The sequence below is a fragment of the Mauremys mutica genome, chromosome 1 (genome assembly GCF_020497125.1).
Source record: "Mauremys mutica isolate MM-2020 ecotype Southern chromosome 1, ASM2049712v1, whole genome shotgun sequence".
NCBI lineage: Eukaryota > Metazoa > Chordata > Testudines > Geoemydidae > Mauremys > Mauremys mutica.
The window spans coordinates 19259792-19276990 of NC_059072.1; the positions used below are offsets into that span (position 1 = coordinate 19259792).

General features: G+C 41.6%; 1 protein-coding gene across 1 annotated transcript in view; it reads right to left on the reverse strand.

Annotated features, from left to right (window-relative positions):
* The window catches only part of SEMA3A (semaphorin 3A), a 304533-nt gene that overhangs the window by 20837 nt on the left and 266497 nt on the right, over positions 1 to 17199 (reverse strand). The window contains exons 13-15 of the mRNA XM_045001962.1: positions 12884 to 13103; positions 6140 to 6231; positions 3188 to 3229 (exon numbers count right to left, since the gene is read on the reverse strand). Of these exons, the coding sequence (XP_044857897.1) occupies positions 3188 to 3229; positions 6140 to 6231; positions 12884 to 13103 (354 nt within the window). The remainder of the gene's footprint in view (positions 1 to 3187; positions 3230 to 6139; positions 6232 to 12883; positions 13104 to 17199) is intronic.

Consider the following 17199-nt stretch of genomic DNA (forward strand, 5'->3'; position numbering starts at 1 on the left):
TGGTGGGAACACATACATTCTTTGTTCCAGACAAAAAGTTTGTCGGTATCTACCCATGATCTCCTTGCCCCATCCCACCTATGGCTTCTGTGAGCACAGGGGTTCATAAAACCCATAAATCTGAGCCGAAGAGGTAGAAGGGGTGAGGGCTTGCACCATAAAATGCTGCTTCCAGCTCCCCTACTCTGTTCTGTGGGTATTCGTAGCAGCTGGTGGGGAGGGGGATAGGTATGGGAGTACAAGGGATTTTCTGTGGCCTGTTCCTCCTCCCAAACTCAGGGGGCAATGAGGAGAAAGTTACTGTAGATTGAATCTGGGTAACTTTTCAGGGTTTTCCTTTGTACTGTGAAGCCCCATCTGAGGGAATTTCTGGGGGAAGTGCTGGCTCCTGCAGTAACAGTGCTTTTAAGGCACTGCAGGGAGTCGTGGGGAAGGGGGGCAAGGGGCTCTGCTCAGATGGCCTGCTCCTGTTGCTGATCCATCAAGAACAGTGCAAATCTCAGGGATCAGTGGATTTAGGGCAGGGGTCGGCAACCGGTGGCTCCCGGCTCACCAGGGTGAGCACCCTGGCGGGCCGGCCCGGTTTGTTTATCTGCCGCGTCGGCAAGTTCGGCCGATCGCGGCTCCCACTGGCCGCGGTTCGCGGTCCCAGGCCAATGCGGGAGGCAGGAAGCGGCGCGAGCCGAGGGATGTTCTGGCCACGGCCGGTGCTTACCCTGGCGAGCCGCGAGCCACCGGTTGCCGACCCCTGATTTAGGGGATGGAACACACATGAGAGCCTTAGTGATGAACTCAAAATCTAACCTCTGTGAGCTAGAGAGGGACAGGGGGCACATCAAGGCTCACTCTGAATGCATTGTAAAGGGCTGATTAAGGGGTAAAATTCACCCCAGTGCAGAGGGCCAGCCAGCACTAGGCCTTAGCTAGACACCTAGTGGGGAATGCCAATTGAGTTGGCAAGACTGCCAGAGAGGTAGCAATGGTAAAGTTTGAAGTACCAGTAGATGGGACCCACAGACCTAGTAAAGTATGCAAGAGTAAGCAGAAAGGTCTGTACACAGGGTTGTCTGAATCACATCAACACACTCCTAGTTTATATATATAGTGATGATTGCACTGAAACTATTGATAAAGCATGCTGATTTTGTTTACATTTACACTTTTGCACTGTGCAGTGCCTAGAACAGGGGTGGGCAAACTTTTTGGCCCAAGGGCCACATCTGGGAATAGAAATTGTATGGCAGGCCATGAATGCTCACAAAATTGGGGTTGGGGCACAGGGGGGGTGAGAGCTTCAGCTGGGGATGAGGAGTTTGGGGTGTAGGAGAGTGCTCTGAGCGGTTTGGAGGGCAGGAGGGGGATCAGGGCTGGGGCAGGGGGTTGGGGCATGGGGAAAGGTTCAGTGGTGCAGGCTCCAGGCAGCACTTACCTCAAGCAGCTCCTGGAAGCAGCAGCATGTCCCTTCTTCAGCTCCTATGCAGAGGTGTGGCCAGGTGGCTCTGCACACTGCCCCTTCTGCAGGCATCGCCCCTGCAGCTCCCATTGACGGCAGTTCCTGGCCAAGGGGAGCTGCAGCGGTGGTGCTTGGGGCAGGGGCAGCGTGCAGAGTGGACCCCTGGGCTGCCCCTATGTGTAGGAGCCAGAGGGAGGCCATGCCGCTGCTTCCAGGAGCCATGTGGAGCTGCCCCCATCTCTGCTCCCCGGATGGAGGGCCGGAGAGGGGGCAAGCCCCAGACCCTGCTCCCCAGCGGGAGCTCAAGGGCTGTATTTAAATGTCTGACAGGCCAAATATGGTCCACGGGCCATAGTTTGCCCACCCCGGCCTAGAATTATTATGCTATTATGATGTTTATGTGAAACCCCACAACTTAAACACAATGAGTAATGTGTTTGAGATGTAAAACCTAGAATATCTTTTAATCATAAATATAGTGTTGAAGCATGTTGCCAAATACTTCTTCGATACAAAGTCTCTGTGCCAAAAGCTTGTCATGCTGAGTCATGAGTCTGTCATTTTTAATCCAAGTCTGGCTGATATTTCAAAAGCTTAATTTTGCCTGAATAACTCATACAGTGCTCTTTCCAGTTTTAGACAATATTAATATTGTAATTTGTTTTCTAATGACTTGGGGGAAATTGTAATCCCTTCTAAGTAAATAAAGATGCTTTGAAGAAGAAGTTATACTAAAATGCATAGTACAATCGGCTGTCTTAAAAGAATGTACTTGTAAAACTAATCTAAAGCAGAGCATTTTGGTATGATGTGAACATATACACCCCTTGACAGGTTTGTTTGTAAATGGTACATTCTTTTAAGCCACCGTTTTTGTTGGTTTGGGAGATATGTCAGGGAAGTGGCCCCAAACAAAATGCTTTGTGTCAAATACAGCACATTTTCAGGCAGGTTTCCAATATACAATGGATTCCTAGTTGCATTTTCATCATTTGAAATGGAGAGTTGAGCTTTGTTCATTAGAAAATACAATTTAGCCCTTTGAACGGTGCCCTCACAAGGCCAATGCACCACTTAAGACCTATTTCAACATGGCATAGGTCTCAATGTGACTCTTCCCTGAGAGGTGTTGTACACCATTATTAAACCTGCAACAACTTACTATCAGCTATTACTACCAGAACTTCAAGGGGAATACTCATGTTAGTAAGCAAGATACTCGTTCGTATTTTCAGAATCAGGCTCAAAGTCAGCAAAACTGGGAAAAATCACCTCTCTATTTTTATATATCTATAATATAAGATATTATAAAGAATACCGGGGGTGACTGTGCTTCCACTTAAATCAATGAAGGGTTTTGCCACTAACTTCACAAGAAACAGCACCGGGTCCATATGTGTAAAGGGCCAAATTCAGACATGTTGTGAGTGAGTGCAATGTCTCTAAACTCAATAGCTTCTCAGTCACTGGAGCATTTGGTAATGTGGAATTTTTTCTACAAGCAGCTGGTTAGTTAGTGTTTAGTTTACACCTTGCCAGTAAAGCACAAATCTAACTTTTTCCTTTCTCCACTGCCTGACACATTTTCCTTGAGAAACTGCTAATGTTTATGTAAAGGGATGGGATGTTGCTGGTATAATTAATATGCCTCTCCTAAGTGCCAAGTTACTGTCTCTGAAATATACAAGCCAATAAATATTTTAAAAAGTGATTTAAAGCTTGTGCATACAGTACCTGCTTTGTGGAAATCTTCATGGCAGAAATAACAGTGGGTTCCTAAAAAAACATTAAAATGGGTTAAAGCATAAAACGTGTTTTTTATAAACATGAAACTAGTGCTAGAGGGTCATCTACCAGCTAAGAAACTCTTTGGATCCTTTGATGGCATTTCTTGCTGACTATTAAAATGAAATGTTTTTATTGTTATAGGTGAATTAGAATGCATATGCATTTGTGCCTGTGCATGTCTAAATTCAACATCACAATTTATCAATCATTTCTCATACTTCATTATTCCAGAGTTATTGGTTTTGTTGTTTGTTTCACTTTTTGAAATTTATTTCTGCTCATACTGTTAATTTAAATTTACAGGAATGTATCAACCTAGCACGCACAGAGAAAAGCTTAAGAATAAATATTAATATGATAAGGTGCAGGTGATGGAACCCAAATGAACACTTGATCATTACCTGTTAGGTTCACTTCCTCTGGGACACCTGGCACTGGCCACTGTTGGCAGACAGGATACTGGGCTGGATGGACCTTTGGTCTGACCCAGTATGGCCGTTCTTATGTAAATAAACCAATTACTTTAATAATACCTAGATGAAGACCCCAGTCCTGTAAACACTTATTCATGTGACTAGCTCTCCTCACATGAGTAGTCCTATTGACTATATTGGGATTGCTCATGCTTATGTTTATGGAATGTGGAGCTCATACTGGTAGTAAATTTTTATATGCTGAAGTATTTAATCAATATAATGGGCAAATTCTGCTCACCTTACTAAGGCACTGACTTCTATGGAACATTATGCCTGAGTAAAGTTAACAGATTTTGGACCAATACATAGTTTTCTATATAAATTATTGTAGCTTTACAATCACATTAATAAAATAATGGATTTAGTCTTGATCCTAAAGGGTTTTTTGTTTTATTTTACATTGGTAGGGTAGTCCCAGTAACTTCAGTGGGATTAGTTATGTAAGTAAAAGGTACAGGACTGAGCCCTTAATGAGTAATTCTAACACAGTTTAAGTTTCAGTGCAGTGTAAAACCTTATTACATGTAATGCAAACGAGTACTACTAACTGACCCTATGCATCATGTTTTTAGCAAGGTATATTAATATAGTTCACATTAAGCTTTCAACCTGCTGATCCTGGGAGAATTTGATATGGCTGAGTGGATGCTAAGCATGTAGACTCCTTTACAAATGGGTTAATAGACCTGGTATTAGAAAGCATCAATTACGAGTTACATTTGAATGAAAATTGAACTCATTTGCTTGTTTGCTCAGCTGTTCTGGGGAATATTTCACAATTCGGGTTAAAAAAGGCATTTGTTATCAAGGTAACAGATCTGGAAAGTTTTCGGTTTGGTGGATTTATAAATGAAAACCATTGTATTCATCATACTGTGACTCAAACAGGGAAATACATTCTTTATGACACAGAGGTAGCCTCTTCTGTAGCCAGTAAAAACTCAGATATGGTAGGTTCTGTTTAAAATTTATTGCAAAATTTCTATTCAAAGATCTAATTCTTGTTTACTTCAAGGCCTCCTTACATATTAAACTAAGGAGGCTTTAATGTAAATGAGAATCAGGCCCAAACTATTTTTCTATAATACAAAAGATGCACCAGTAAATTTAAAACCCAAATCCTAATTTGCCATTAAGTGTAGTGCTACTGCAAATCCAGTGTGGAAAATAACATCGATTCAGTTTTTCCTAATTTACTCTCCTATTTCTTTGATCTCTTGGCACTTCTGCTTTATTTAAGGAAGAAACTCCTATGCTATCAAAGTTGCCAGATTACCCTGCGGAGTACAGTACATAATAATCTTGCTACATGTTAAAGAGAGAAAAGCCAGAAGCCACAAATTACACTTCTCATTTTCCCTTCATAGCTTCTAATTTACATTTGTGTTAAAAAACCCCAAAACAACAAAACACCCAAACCCACAAAAAATGAAACACAGCCTGACAATGATCAATATCTGGGCGGTGATTCTTGTGCAAACTTTGCCTGTGAAGCATAGAATGCTGAAAGTAAACATTTCTATAAGACCTGCCCAAATATGTTGTGTCTTCTGTCAAACCAAAGATATAGAGATGGCAACACAGGATGAAGAGAAGAATAATTCAGGAAACTCAAATGTTTTATTGCAGCACAGAAGACATGGAACATCCCCGGGGATCTATCTGACATGATTCAGAAAAAAGTTTGATTTATTTGGGCTAAATTTTCAGAAGTGACTAGTGGATGCAGCTCACAGTACTTTAAAGGGACTTGATTTTCATAAAATGCTGAGCTCCCATACTCTTAAAATCAGGCCTTTTTAAGCTATCTTACATCAGGCATCTAACAATGGAGACACCCAAAGTCACTTCTGAAAATTTAGGCCCTCTGTTCCTTTTGGTTTTGAAGGCAACCGTAAATGGTACCAGACTTAAAAAAAACCAAACCAATTCTGGAGGCTAACATTTTGCCTAAGAGAGGTAAAGTGTATATTTCATGTGTATTTGTTATGTTTTCACTGAGGTGTCATGGAAGCTCAAGCAATAAGACTGAAGAATCTCCTCTTACCTTGATAATCTGAATTGTTTCTAATAGCCACATATGTAGTTATTATTTTGTCTAACCTTCTGGGAGAGGATGGGTGGGGAGATTCCAGAAAATACACATTGTTTAACTGTAACTGACAATCACTCAAAGATTTAGTGATTCTAATTTACCATTGAAACAGCACAACAAAAATCAGGAATGTTATTTCTTTTATCATTAACCTCCAACTAGCATTGGAAGCGTCAAGGTTTATTTTGACTAGTGTCTGGGTGTATAATGGACAAGCTAATTAGAAGAGTATGCCAGGCTACTCCTTGGCTACCCTGCAGCAAGTTCAGCTTGCAGCTGTCCACAGAAAAATCTACAACCTGACACTTGAAATTCAGCAGCACTTACCCGAAAGACTGCCATTTCTTCCAGCAAGACTTCTTCTAAATCATGCCAAGTCTCCTTAGGAATTGAAACCACTTTAAGAACCGTCCCAATATCTTTAAAAGAAAAAAAATGTTTTCAGGTGCTTAATAAGTAGACTCAATTTAAGGGCAACCAGAATTTCTTGATCTCTTGCAATATGCAATTATTTCCATACAAGGGTCCTGACACTACATATTGCTGAGAACTGACTCCACACAATACCCACTGACATTTGAAATGAACTAGCAGGGTTTTGAATTTCCATAAGGCATTGTTCTGAAATTTCTTAATTGTGGAAGTTCAACAGAAAAATGATTCATTACTCTGCTTCAGCTGTTAAAGAATGAACAGGACAGCACAATATTATTAGATTGGTGTCATGAAATGTCAGCTGCCTCAGAGGTATTATTATAGATGGGAATGTGCTAAATTTACTCAGCCACATTTTATTAGCCATTCTGAAGTAGGAAGTTTTTCATACTTGTTTTAAAATACACGTGCAGATGTTATTAGAAGGCTCATTGTGGACACAAGGACAGCTGGAGGAATGTTGTCAAACTGATGAAGTTGTCAGTTCTTTTAAGTACATGTTGTCCTGGTGTCAAGCAAAAGTTCTAAGACTTATATGTCCCTAAAGACAACTGTATTTCTATTAAGTGATGAATGGCATTAGCCTTGTTTCAGGATAAAACAACAACAGCCCTGTACAACTTGTATCTTTTAATTAGAGATAAGTTTGCAGAAGGGCTCGATTCTACACCCATTTAGGTTACTGAGAGTTTTCTCACTGACGTTCATGTGAGCAGGTCCAGGTCTCAAAACTCCAGCACTAAACACCCCCTCAAAGATGTATGGAAGTCTGGCTTTGGAACTGAACTTTCTAACTTATGACCATCTCTCTATTTAAACTTTAAAGCATATATCTGTGCTTCATTTTGCATAAACCAACTTTTTTGAAACAGTTGCAATTTTGCCAGCTTAATCCGAAACCTAGCATTTCTGGTTTGTCAAAGATTACCAAACACTTTCAGCAGTAACAAGAAATGTGTGTATAATTTAATGTTTGAGGTCTGCTAAGCATGATGCAATACAATCACATTGTAGAAAGCTAAAAGTATTCACCCTCTGAAAATCAAGCCCCTTTAGGGTGTCTCAAGATCAGCACCCACAATCACTAGTCACTTTGGAAAATTTAGGCTATTTTTAAAGCCATGCAGTAAAGGCATTAAGCATAATAAAAATATAGAGAGTCAACATTCTTCCTAATACAAGGATTTCCCAAGAATAACTAGTAGATATGGTAAAAAATGCTCTGTTGGAAAATTCTCCATTTTTCCATCAGAAAATGCTGATTCAACTAAATCAAAATGTTTAGCAGGCAAGTATCTATTTTGATCAAAAAATTTCCACAGAAAAGTATTGAAATAGTTTGTTTTGATAAGGTTGGAATGTTTCATTTCTACTTTATCATTTTGACATTATCATTCAGGATGTTATATTACATGTTATCAAGTTTGTATCTTGAATTGGGACAAAACAAAATTTCAAAATCTCATAAATTCCCATGAGACAGAAGTGCTGTTTCTTGACCAACCCTAATAATTGTCATATGAAAAGGTTGAAATCTAAATATCTATGGCGAGGAGGTTTTTTCTTTTTTTTTTAAATAGAACATCTTTGTTTAATTTTTTCACAAAATGTCAATTGCAATCTAATCTCTTTCATGAACTCCAAATTTAGAGATGCAATTTCTAAAGGAAAATGAAAATAAAATAAACCTCTTAAAAGGAAGTTTTGCCTTTTATTTACAATACTGCATGTATGATTTTGTCTCATGAAAAATACTAGATGGACAGTTATAAAATCTTTGGTTATTCACTATTATTATTACTATTATTTATAAATATTTACTTTGAGCAATATACTTAAAAGTCGCTTTACAGAACATCATAGAACAAACAGAACATAAACTTAAAACAAAAACTCCTGAGCTTTCCAGAAAAACTAATAATTCATTATTAAGGTTATTAGCAATATGAGAATTGGAAACTGCCCTAATTAACCTGGCTCCAATTTGGTAATTGTGGTTTGGAGAAAAACCTGCAAACATCAGAGAGAGGACTTCAAGCTCTCTCTCATTCAAGCTAATGAACATAACAGGGTGTCACGGTTTCTAGGGCTTTACACGGTATTAGGACAGGACTGTCATCAGTACCACATTTATAGTCTATTGAATGCTACATTTTGGGACAGCATAAATGGAGTTTTGATAAAGAGAAGCAAGTGGAGTTGTGGAATCTGAGCAGGGCAGATAGACACTGTAGCTCTAAGCATCACTTTTTTTTAAATAAATGCTTTTCTTTTAAGAAGACCCTGCAATGATTATGGTAGCCTGGTACTGCAGAAAGCCCTTGAGGTCAAAGGTATAATATGTTAATCACTATGGTGACTCTGATCAGGCCTCAGGTACCAAAGTGGTGTTTTATCTGAGTTCTAGATCAAGCTTTACAGAGTAGTATTTCAAACAATTTCACACAAATTGAATTGGGCTTCTCTTTTAGGATCAATGGGCTCTGCTGAGTAACTCAGTTTAGAAGATAAGATTACTGTTATTAATTCACTTTACTGACAGATGTACCTAGACTGTGTCAAATAATCCCCCACAGCAGATATTCAGGATACGCTTTAAATGGATACATTGGAACCTGTTTTTTCACAGACATATTTTCGGGCATTCCAATATAATTTTGTTTCCACTGTGGAGTAGCTAGGCCGGGGATAGTCATTGCTACAGTGACAATGAGAAAGAAACTGCTTGGACGAAGATTTTACCCACAGGAAAGGAAAATATGACCATGCTGGATGGCCTGCTAATTATCTTGGGGTTAACTAGCACCAGTTATGTCAATACCAAAAAATGTCCTATTTTACTGAAGTTCTGCAGCCTGACAATGCTAACGGCTATATATAATCTGATGGCACAGAACTGCAGAGAAATCCAGTCACACCATACAGGGCTAAATCATGGCTTTGTCACAAGTCCTGCTCAAGAAGCCATAAATTAGATTGTGATGTGAGTCCACAATCTGATTCCTGGTTCCTTCTTTGCTCTGGGGATGGAGACAGAGGTGTCATGCCCTGTACCAGTCTCATCCATGGTGCTGATTCTTAACCCCAGTATGCTGTCTTAGCTGTGCTTGCTGGCATGATGAGGGAGAGCTTTGGTTGCCCAACTATTCCCTATCTGCGTGGAAGTGAGAGTAGCAGCTCCACAGAAGATTTTCTTCCCCCACATTGCTAAGAACATTCTAGCGAGTGCAGATGAGCAAGTGGGCACCTTACACCCCCTTACTCCCCTGTGCGTCCCTCATTAACTGTCCTTGTTGAGCAGCAGTTATCTTAGTCTGACAAACATAATATTGCAGAAAATAATAGCAATACTTTACTGTAGTGAGGCGGCCTGGCTCCCGGCCGCACCTGAGAGGGATGAGCCAGAGCAGCCGCCACAGTGGGCGGAGCCACCGCCGCCTGTCCCCGCCCCCCTGAAGTCAAGGGGTGGGACAGGAAGTATAAAGGCCCGGCCCCAGCGCTCAGTTGCTGCCCGGTGGCCGGAGAGGGCAGACGCTCCTGACCGAGCTCCTGCTGGACTGAGCCTTCCCGGTACCCTGAGGAGGACTGGCTGAGCCTTCCCCGAGCCCGGTACCCTGAGGAGGACTGGCCGAGCCTTCCCCGAGCCCGGTACCCTGAGGAGGACTGGCCGAGCCTGCCCCGAGCCCAGTACCCCGAGGAGCTGCTCGAGCGTCCCCCCGACCCGAGTCCTGAGGAGCAGCCCGAGCTAGCCGGCCCTCAGCATGGCGAGGAGCCCATGGTGTGGGACCCAGCGCCGGACACCAGAGATGAGCAGGTACCCATGGAAGGGGAGATGGAAAGTAGCCTGGGGGTAGCTGACCCCAGTCTGGCTACAGAAGACTTTGAGCCGATGTCGGTGTGTTGCGGTTAGGACCCTACCGACACAGCAGCAGACTAACTGCCACTGTTAGGGCCCCGGGCTGGGACACAGTGGAGTGGGTGGGCCTGTGTCCCCCCTGCCACCCCACTCACAGGTGGCAGTCTCCCCCTCATACCAGCGCTAAGGCATAGAAGTCTGGACTTATCTGAACTATTGTTGTTGCTCAGCTCCTGCCCAAGGACCTGAGCCCCTGAACTATTGTGGTTGCTCAGCTCCTGCCCAAGGAGCTGAGCCCCTGAACTATTGTGGTTGTTCAGCTCCTGACTGAGGACCTGAGCCCCTGAACTGTCGCTGTTTGCTCAGCCCTTGCCTGAGGGTCTGAGCCTGTGAACTGCCGTTTGTTGCCCCGCCCTGACCTAGGGCTGGGCTTCACTAACTGTTTGTTTTGCCCAGCTCCTGCCTGAGCCCTGAACTACTGTGTGGTGGCTCAGCTCCTGCTGGAGGACCTGAGCCCTTAAACTACTGCTTGTTGCCCCGCCCTGACTAGGGCTAGGGCTTTACTGACTCTGTTTGCTCAGCCCCTGCCTGAGGGTCTGAGCCCCTTGAACCACTGTTTGTTGCCCCGCCTTGACTGAGGGCTTGGGCTTCACTGACTGTTTATTTTGCTCAGCCCCTGCCTGAGGGTCTGAGCCCGTAGACTATTGTTTGTTGCCCGCCCTGACCTACGGCTTGGACCTTCGGAGACTGAACTACTGATTTAGGCCGTGTAGTGAGGCGTGGCTCCCGGCCGCACCTGAGAGGGCCGAGCCCCCACACCGGATCCTTACATTTACAGGGCTGCATTTTCAGTGCTGAGTTCTGTTTTGGCAGGTGCATATTTTTGCTCACAATTTGTGGACGCAATTACGTGCATTGCCTGTCTAACCACTGCACCTGTTTTCACCTAGAAATCTGAAATTTGCATCTGTAGTGAACAGTAAGGAGGAAATTGCTCCCCCCAAAATGGAAGTCAAGCTGAGATCAGGTTTAAAACCAGACCCTCAGTATACAAGACCTCTCCTGAGGATCTCTAAGGATTTTTCAAAGTTAATTCAGCAAGTCTCACAATATCCCTCTCGGATTGGCAGTTGTATATCCACTTCACAAAGAGGTAAACTAAAGCACTGAGAAATTAAAGGTTTGCTCACGTACCACCAAATTCAATGAGCTTTACATTCAGATCAGCAAGATCAGGATCAAGTCATAAATGGCTTGTGGACAGTCATATACTGGTGTGGCCCAATAGGCAGAGCAGTAACTGGGAACTCAGAAGATTTGGGTTCTATTCCTGGTTTAGTCTCTAAGTTGCTGAGTGACTGTAGGCAAATTATTTAATTTCTCTGTGCCTCATTTTCCCCATCAGTAAAATGGGGATAATGATGTTTCCTGCCTTTGTAAAGCCCTTTGAGGTCTACAGATGAAAAGTGCTATATAAGAGCCATCTTATTATTGCATCTGTCATTTCAAGATAGGCATACATTATCCAATTTTCCTTATGTGATGTAAAATACTTGTGGCACATAAAAGCAGATTTAAATATTGTTCAGCGTTTTAAACAATAACCCGCTATAGCACAAGCATGTCATAATTCTGTTCACAGTTTCAAAGAGCTGGAGCACTTTCTTTAGGGCTGCATTTTCTGCAGTAAATGTTTGGTACACATGCAATGCGTTTAGTATACAAAGCTTCAGCACAGGTCTCAGTTTACTCATGATTTATGTTAGGCATCAACATGAAGAGAGCCTTGAGATTTATTGCTTTGGAATCTGACCCCCAGCTATGGAGCTGTAGATTTGTAACTGGTGCCATTCAGAAACAGTATTCTTATGAGAAAGAAAGAGAAACAAAGACAGAGAACCTGTTCATTTTTTAGAGCACTGCAGTGATGCAGTGGAAAAGTTCTTTGGTTTCTTTGATTTAACTTCCTAAGGCTAGTAATAAAGTCACTATATTCAATACAAGATTGAAACACTAGTCAATCTGGTGGAAAATCATCAAAGATGAAAGGCCAGCTTTTCAGATGGTGCTAATCAATGTAGTTCCATGATGTCAATGGAGAAACAGGGCTGAGTGGCTGGCCCCTGGTGCTTTCATGTAGAACTTTTAGCAGTAGTAAAAATTGCTTTATTTACAAGAAAATCCCCCCTTTTGCCTGCTGGAAGAAAGATATAAAGCCCGACCCATAAGATAGTACAAACACATTACCAGCAGCACTGTGCTTTAGCATAACTTTTTGTCCTTCCTAGGACCTCTTATAGATATCAGAAAACTTGGTGTGTTGAGGGTAATGAAGTATTCTTCTGGCTGGTGGCCAGTTTAGATTAGCAAAATATGTTGTAAGAAGACACAAGAAATATCCCACAACTCAGACAAATACGGCTCACTTTACTCATGTGACTAGTTCCTATGGAGTGAACTAAAAACAAAATTATAATTACCAGTGGGAAGATGCCTCTAATTAAAAAAAAAACCCTCAATAACCAGGGTCTGTTCCTACTCCAACTGAAGTCAAAGGCAAAACACCCACTGATGTCAAGTCCTACTCAAACAACATGTAACCCTTAAGTAACAAAAAAGAAAAGAAAAAATGTGTTGAGCCTTGCCCTAAAGAATTCCACAGATACACTCTATAGTGCATAAAAATAAGCTTGCTTTCTACCGATAATGAAAACCACTAATCTACTCTACTTATCCATACTCCATGTGAGAACATCAGACATAGCGTGAAAGGTTCTTACCTGTTCCAATGAACATGACATCATACTGGCCATCTTCTGCATCGACCCGGTCTACTACTATCTGTGTGAACTGGTAATCCACATCTGTTTTGATCATGATTGGACGATTATTGATAGGGAATACTGGGTTGTACATTGCTGGATGACTTCTTGCAAATGTGATGACTTCATCAGGAAGGTCCTTGGTAGAGTCAAAGCCTCCAAATGTTTTACTGGGACACTGAGAACAAGAAAGAGAATATTTTGCACCTTATAACTGAGCAATTAGATATATTAGTTTCTTTGAGCTCCGTGTGAGTCTTCAGTCCATAATAAAGCACAACCCAGGATATAATTGTTTCATGATGGACAACAATGTACAGAGAGTTAATACTGGCACCAAATGTCTCTGGAGAAATATTTTTCCTCATTGAAATCAATATAGCTCATACTATAGAATATTACCGTTTGTATACATTATCTTTCTTATCACTGTGCTGTGCGAATAATTGATTGTCAGTAATTTTCTAACTACTATTATCTTTTTAATTGGCAGTACAAGACCATAGAGATGCTGAATATGCTAAAAATTACTGTACAAAAGACACAGATTAAAGCATTCAGTTATCTATACAGTAGAAAACTAATTATCCATAACAATCACCCCACTATCTAAGCATCTTCTTCTGGGACTCAAGTCAAAACTCATTCACTTCAAAGGACCTTGGATTAGGCTCCTAATGAGCTGCCAGTGTGACTCCCTGTTCTGTTTAGCCCTGATTATCTAAACTGCTGATTATCTGGACATATCTGGCGTCATCCAAATGGTTCTGATGATGAGGCTCCTGTTGTGTTGAATTATTCGTAGCGTGGGTGGTGAATAAAGTGCTTGTAGTGAGTTCAGGTTAGTTGCCTCAATATCCACTTGCAGTGAGCAGTACAATGACAGAGGGGAGCAATACTTTCCATATAGGACTAGGCTGTCGCTAGGCCTCACACAGCAGCACAGGGGAATAAAGATTCCATGTTCCACCTCATGTGGTCATGTTAGGACTAATCAATCTTGGTTCTGGGTCCTATGCAATGCACAGGGACTACACAGACACTGCTCCCTCCACCCATGAGTAAGTGGGTGAGGATGAGGGAAAGAGTGGGGAGGACAGCAGGCAAAGCCATGACTCATTCCCCCCACAAGCATTCCCCTCTGCTTTCCCCACCCACAATTCCTCCTGAGGGAAGTGCACTTATGCATCAGGACTGTGGCTACATGCTAAAGACTAGCCCTTACCTAATGAATTCTCTCTCAAAAACTCAAAATACTTTATGAACATCAGAGATTTTGACCTAACAACATCTCTCTGTAAAGTGGGGAATTATTATTAGCCCCATTTTGCAGATGAGAGGCTGAGGCACAAGGAACTTAAATGACTTGTCCTAGGTCTCACAGGAATTTTGAGAAGCCAACTTCAGGTGCCTGACCCTAACCCCTTAAACACAAGACATCCATCTCAGACATAGAAAGCTATGAGGCAAATTTCACTATGCTTATGATTATGTTCACCGCATTTGATCTTGAAATATAAACACCCCAGTGATATAAAGCCAGGGGTAATGCATTTTTTATTCACATTGATAGAATATCTACCACTTAGAGTAAAAACTTTGAAACCAAAAAGTAATTAAACAGAAATCCGGATCTTGCTGGATTCTCAGTGGAAGAAATCAATTGTCTTTGCCATCACCTTGATCCAGATTATTAATAATTCATCAGAAATGACATAAAGAAATCAATCTGGCCAAAAAGAGCAGTTGTTATTTGCAGCGGAGGGACACTTCAATGCAGTGGGAACATGGGGGGTGTGAGAGATAGGTTTTCACTTTTTTGCATGTTTTCAGGGAAGCAAATTCCAATATTCTCTTTCATTATATATTAGAGAAAGAAATAATTACTGATTAAACCCCAATTAGCCAAATAAACAATAATTGTAAATATAGCAAGTTAGTCACCTATTCTTATCATCTCTACATTCTAACCTTAATTATTATTATTTCATAGCCACATGTTCTTTTACTTCCAGTTAGAAAAATACAATAAACTACTAATACTAAACCTTTTATAATCTTTAGCATTGCTGGAGTTAATCTGAAATTTTGTGTTTCTGTGGTGCAGTTCCAAAGTTTTCTTTATGCTTGGATTAATATTCCAACTAGAGTGCGATACTGATTACTTACATTAATCAACGCTTAATTAGATAATGTATGTAAAGTGCTTTGAACAGGAAAATCATTATATAAGTACTAAGTATTGTTAATTGCAGCTGGGCAAATACTGCAAAAATAAAATAAGATCCATGTATATTCATTTCAATTTTTATATTTCAGCTGTTCTTCAACCCTGTTTTTATTTATTTTCTACCAATATTTTAGCAAAGGAGCTTACTGGTAGCAATGTTCATCAAGACAACACATGTTAGGCATAATATTTACAGAAAGCCAATTTTAGATTTGTAATCATGAGCATTTATTAGAGAAACCTAATTCCAAGGGCTAGGTTATGACTTGTACTCCATACTTGCACAGAGCAGTAAAAGGAAGTAAGAATCCCTTTACACATCTATGTGGGTTACCTGGACCTAGTGCTTGGGCATGCAAGAATACATGGGGATACATTCCTTCTCATTCCTTCCCCAGTGTAAGTGGGTAGGAAATGGATGGAGCCATGAATCCATATTCCCTGCTCACTGGCCAGTGCAGCTGAGCCAGCACAGCATGAAAGTATACCAATTTGTTGCTGCTCTATACCCTCAGTAAATCTCTAACCCTCATGAGCAAGGGGGAAGAGATGGTGGAATTATGCTTTCCAGAGATATGTCTGCTTTACCCTGCATCCCTCAAGCTACGCCTGACGTGGGGCTGCTTCTGCCCCACCTCATGTTCAGAGCTCTGTCTAAAATCAAAACCTAGCCCTAAGAGTTACAATACAGGATAGAGAACACTGGATACCATGCAATCTCTGTGTACACTCAGTGCAGCCTGAATTTCAAATATTGAATTCTTACAATGAAGTCTCCCCTAATAGGTTACAGACCAGCAATTATTTACAGAAATTACTGAGTGAATAAATCTGAGTCACAAAAAATGCAAATAATTCACATTCAGAAAAGGAAGTGAAACTTGTTGAATTAATTATTTGGCCCAAGCCTATTGATATTTTTTTAAATAGTTTTTTTAAGGGTATGGATTTAGAGAAATACATTCTAATTTGAAATTACTCAAAAATATTGTAGCCAGTGGCAGGGCCAGCTCAAGGTTTTCTGCCACCCCAAACAGCGAAACAAAACACACACAAAAAGGCGATCAGCGGTGCTTCGGCGGCAGCTCAATCAATAGAGGACGGAATACCGCCCCTTTGTATTGGCCACCCCAAGCACCTGCTTCCTTAGCTGGTGTCTGGAGCCAGTCCTAGCCAGTGGAAAAGTCTTGTCACTTTTATATGTGTATTTATGTTGGATTTTTTTGCAGAGACTTCCGACTTCATAATGTCAGTACACGTAACAAAGACAGGGCCTGATACTCCTTAGAGGTTAATGGCAAGACTCTTTCTGACTTGGGAGGTCCTGATCCAACAATCCAGCCCAACAAAACATTTAAGCAGGCATCTGAGTAGTCCACAATGGGATTACTCGGATGCTTAAAGTTTAGTGCATTTTAGAGTGACTAGATGTCCCGATTTTATAGGGACAGTCCAGATATTCAGGGCTTTGTCTTATCATAGAATCATAGAATCTCAGGGTTGGAAGGGACCTCAGGAGGTCATCTAGTCCAACCCCCTGCTCAAAGCAGGATCAAACCCAACTAAATCATCCCAGCCAGGGCTTTGTCAAGCCTGACCTTAAAAACCTCTAAGGAAGGAGTTTCCACCACCTCCCTAGGTAACCCATTCCAGTGCTTCACCACTCTACTAGTGAAAAAGTTTTTCCTAATGTCCAACCTAAACCTCCCCCTCTGCAACTTGAGACCATTACTCCTTGTTCTGTCATCTTCTACCACTGAGAAGAGTCTAGATCCATCCTCTTTGGAACCCCCTTTCAGGTAGTTGAAAGCAGCTATCAAATCCCCCCTCATTCTTCTCTTCTGCAGGCTAAACAATCTCAGTTCCCTCAGCCTCTCCTCGTAAGTCATGTGCTCCAGCCCCCTAATCATTTTTGTTGCCCTCCACTGGACTCTCTCCAATTTATCCACATCCTTCTTGTAGTGTGGGGCCCAAAACTGGACACAGTACTCCAAATGAGGCCTCACCAGTGCTGAATAGAGGGGAATGATCACATCCCTCGATC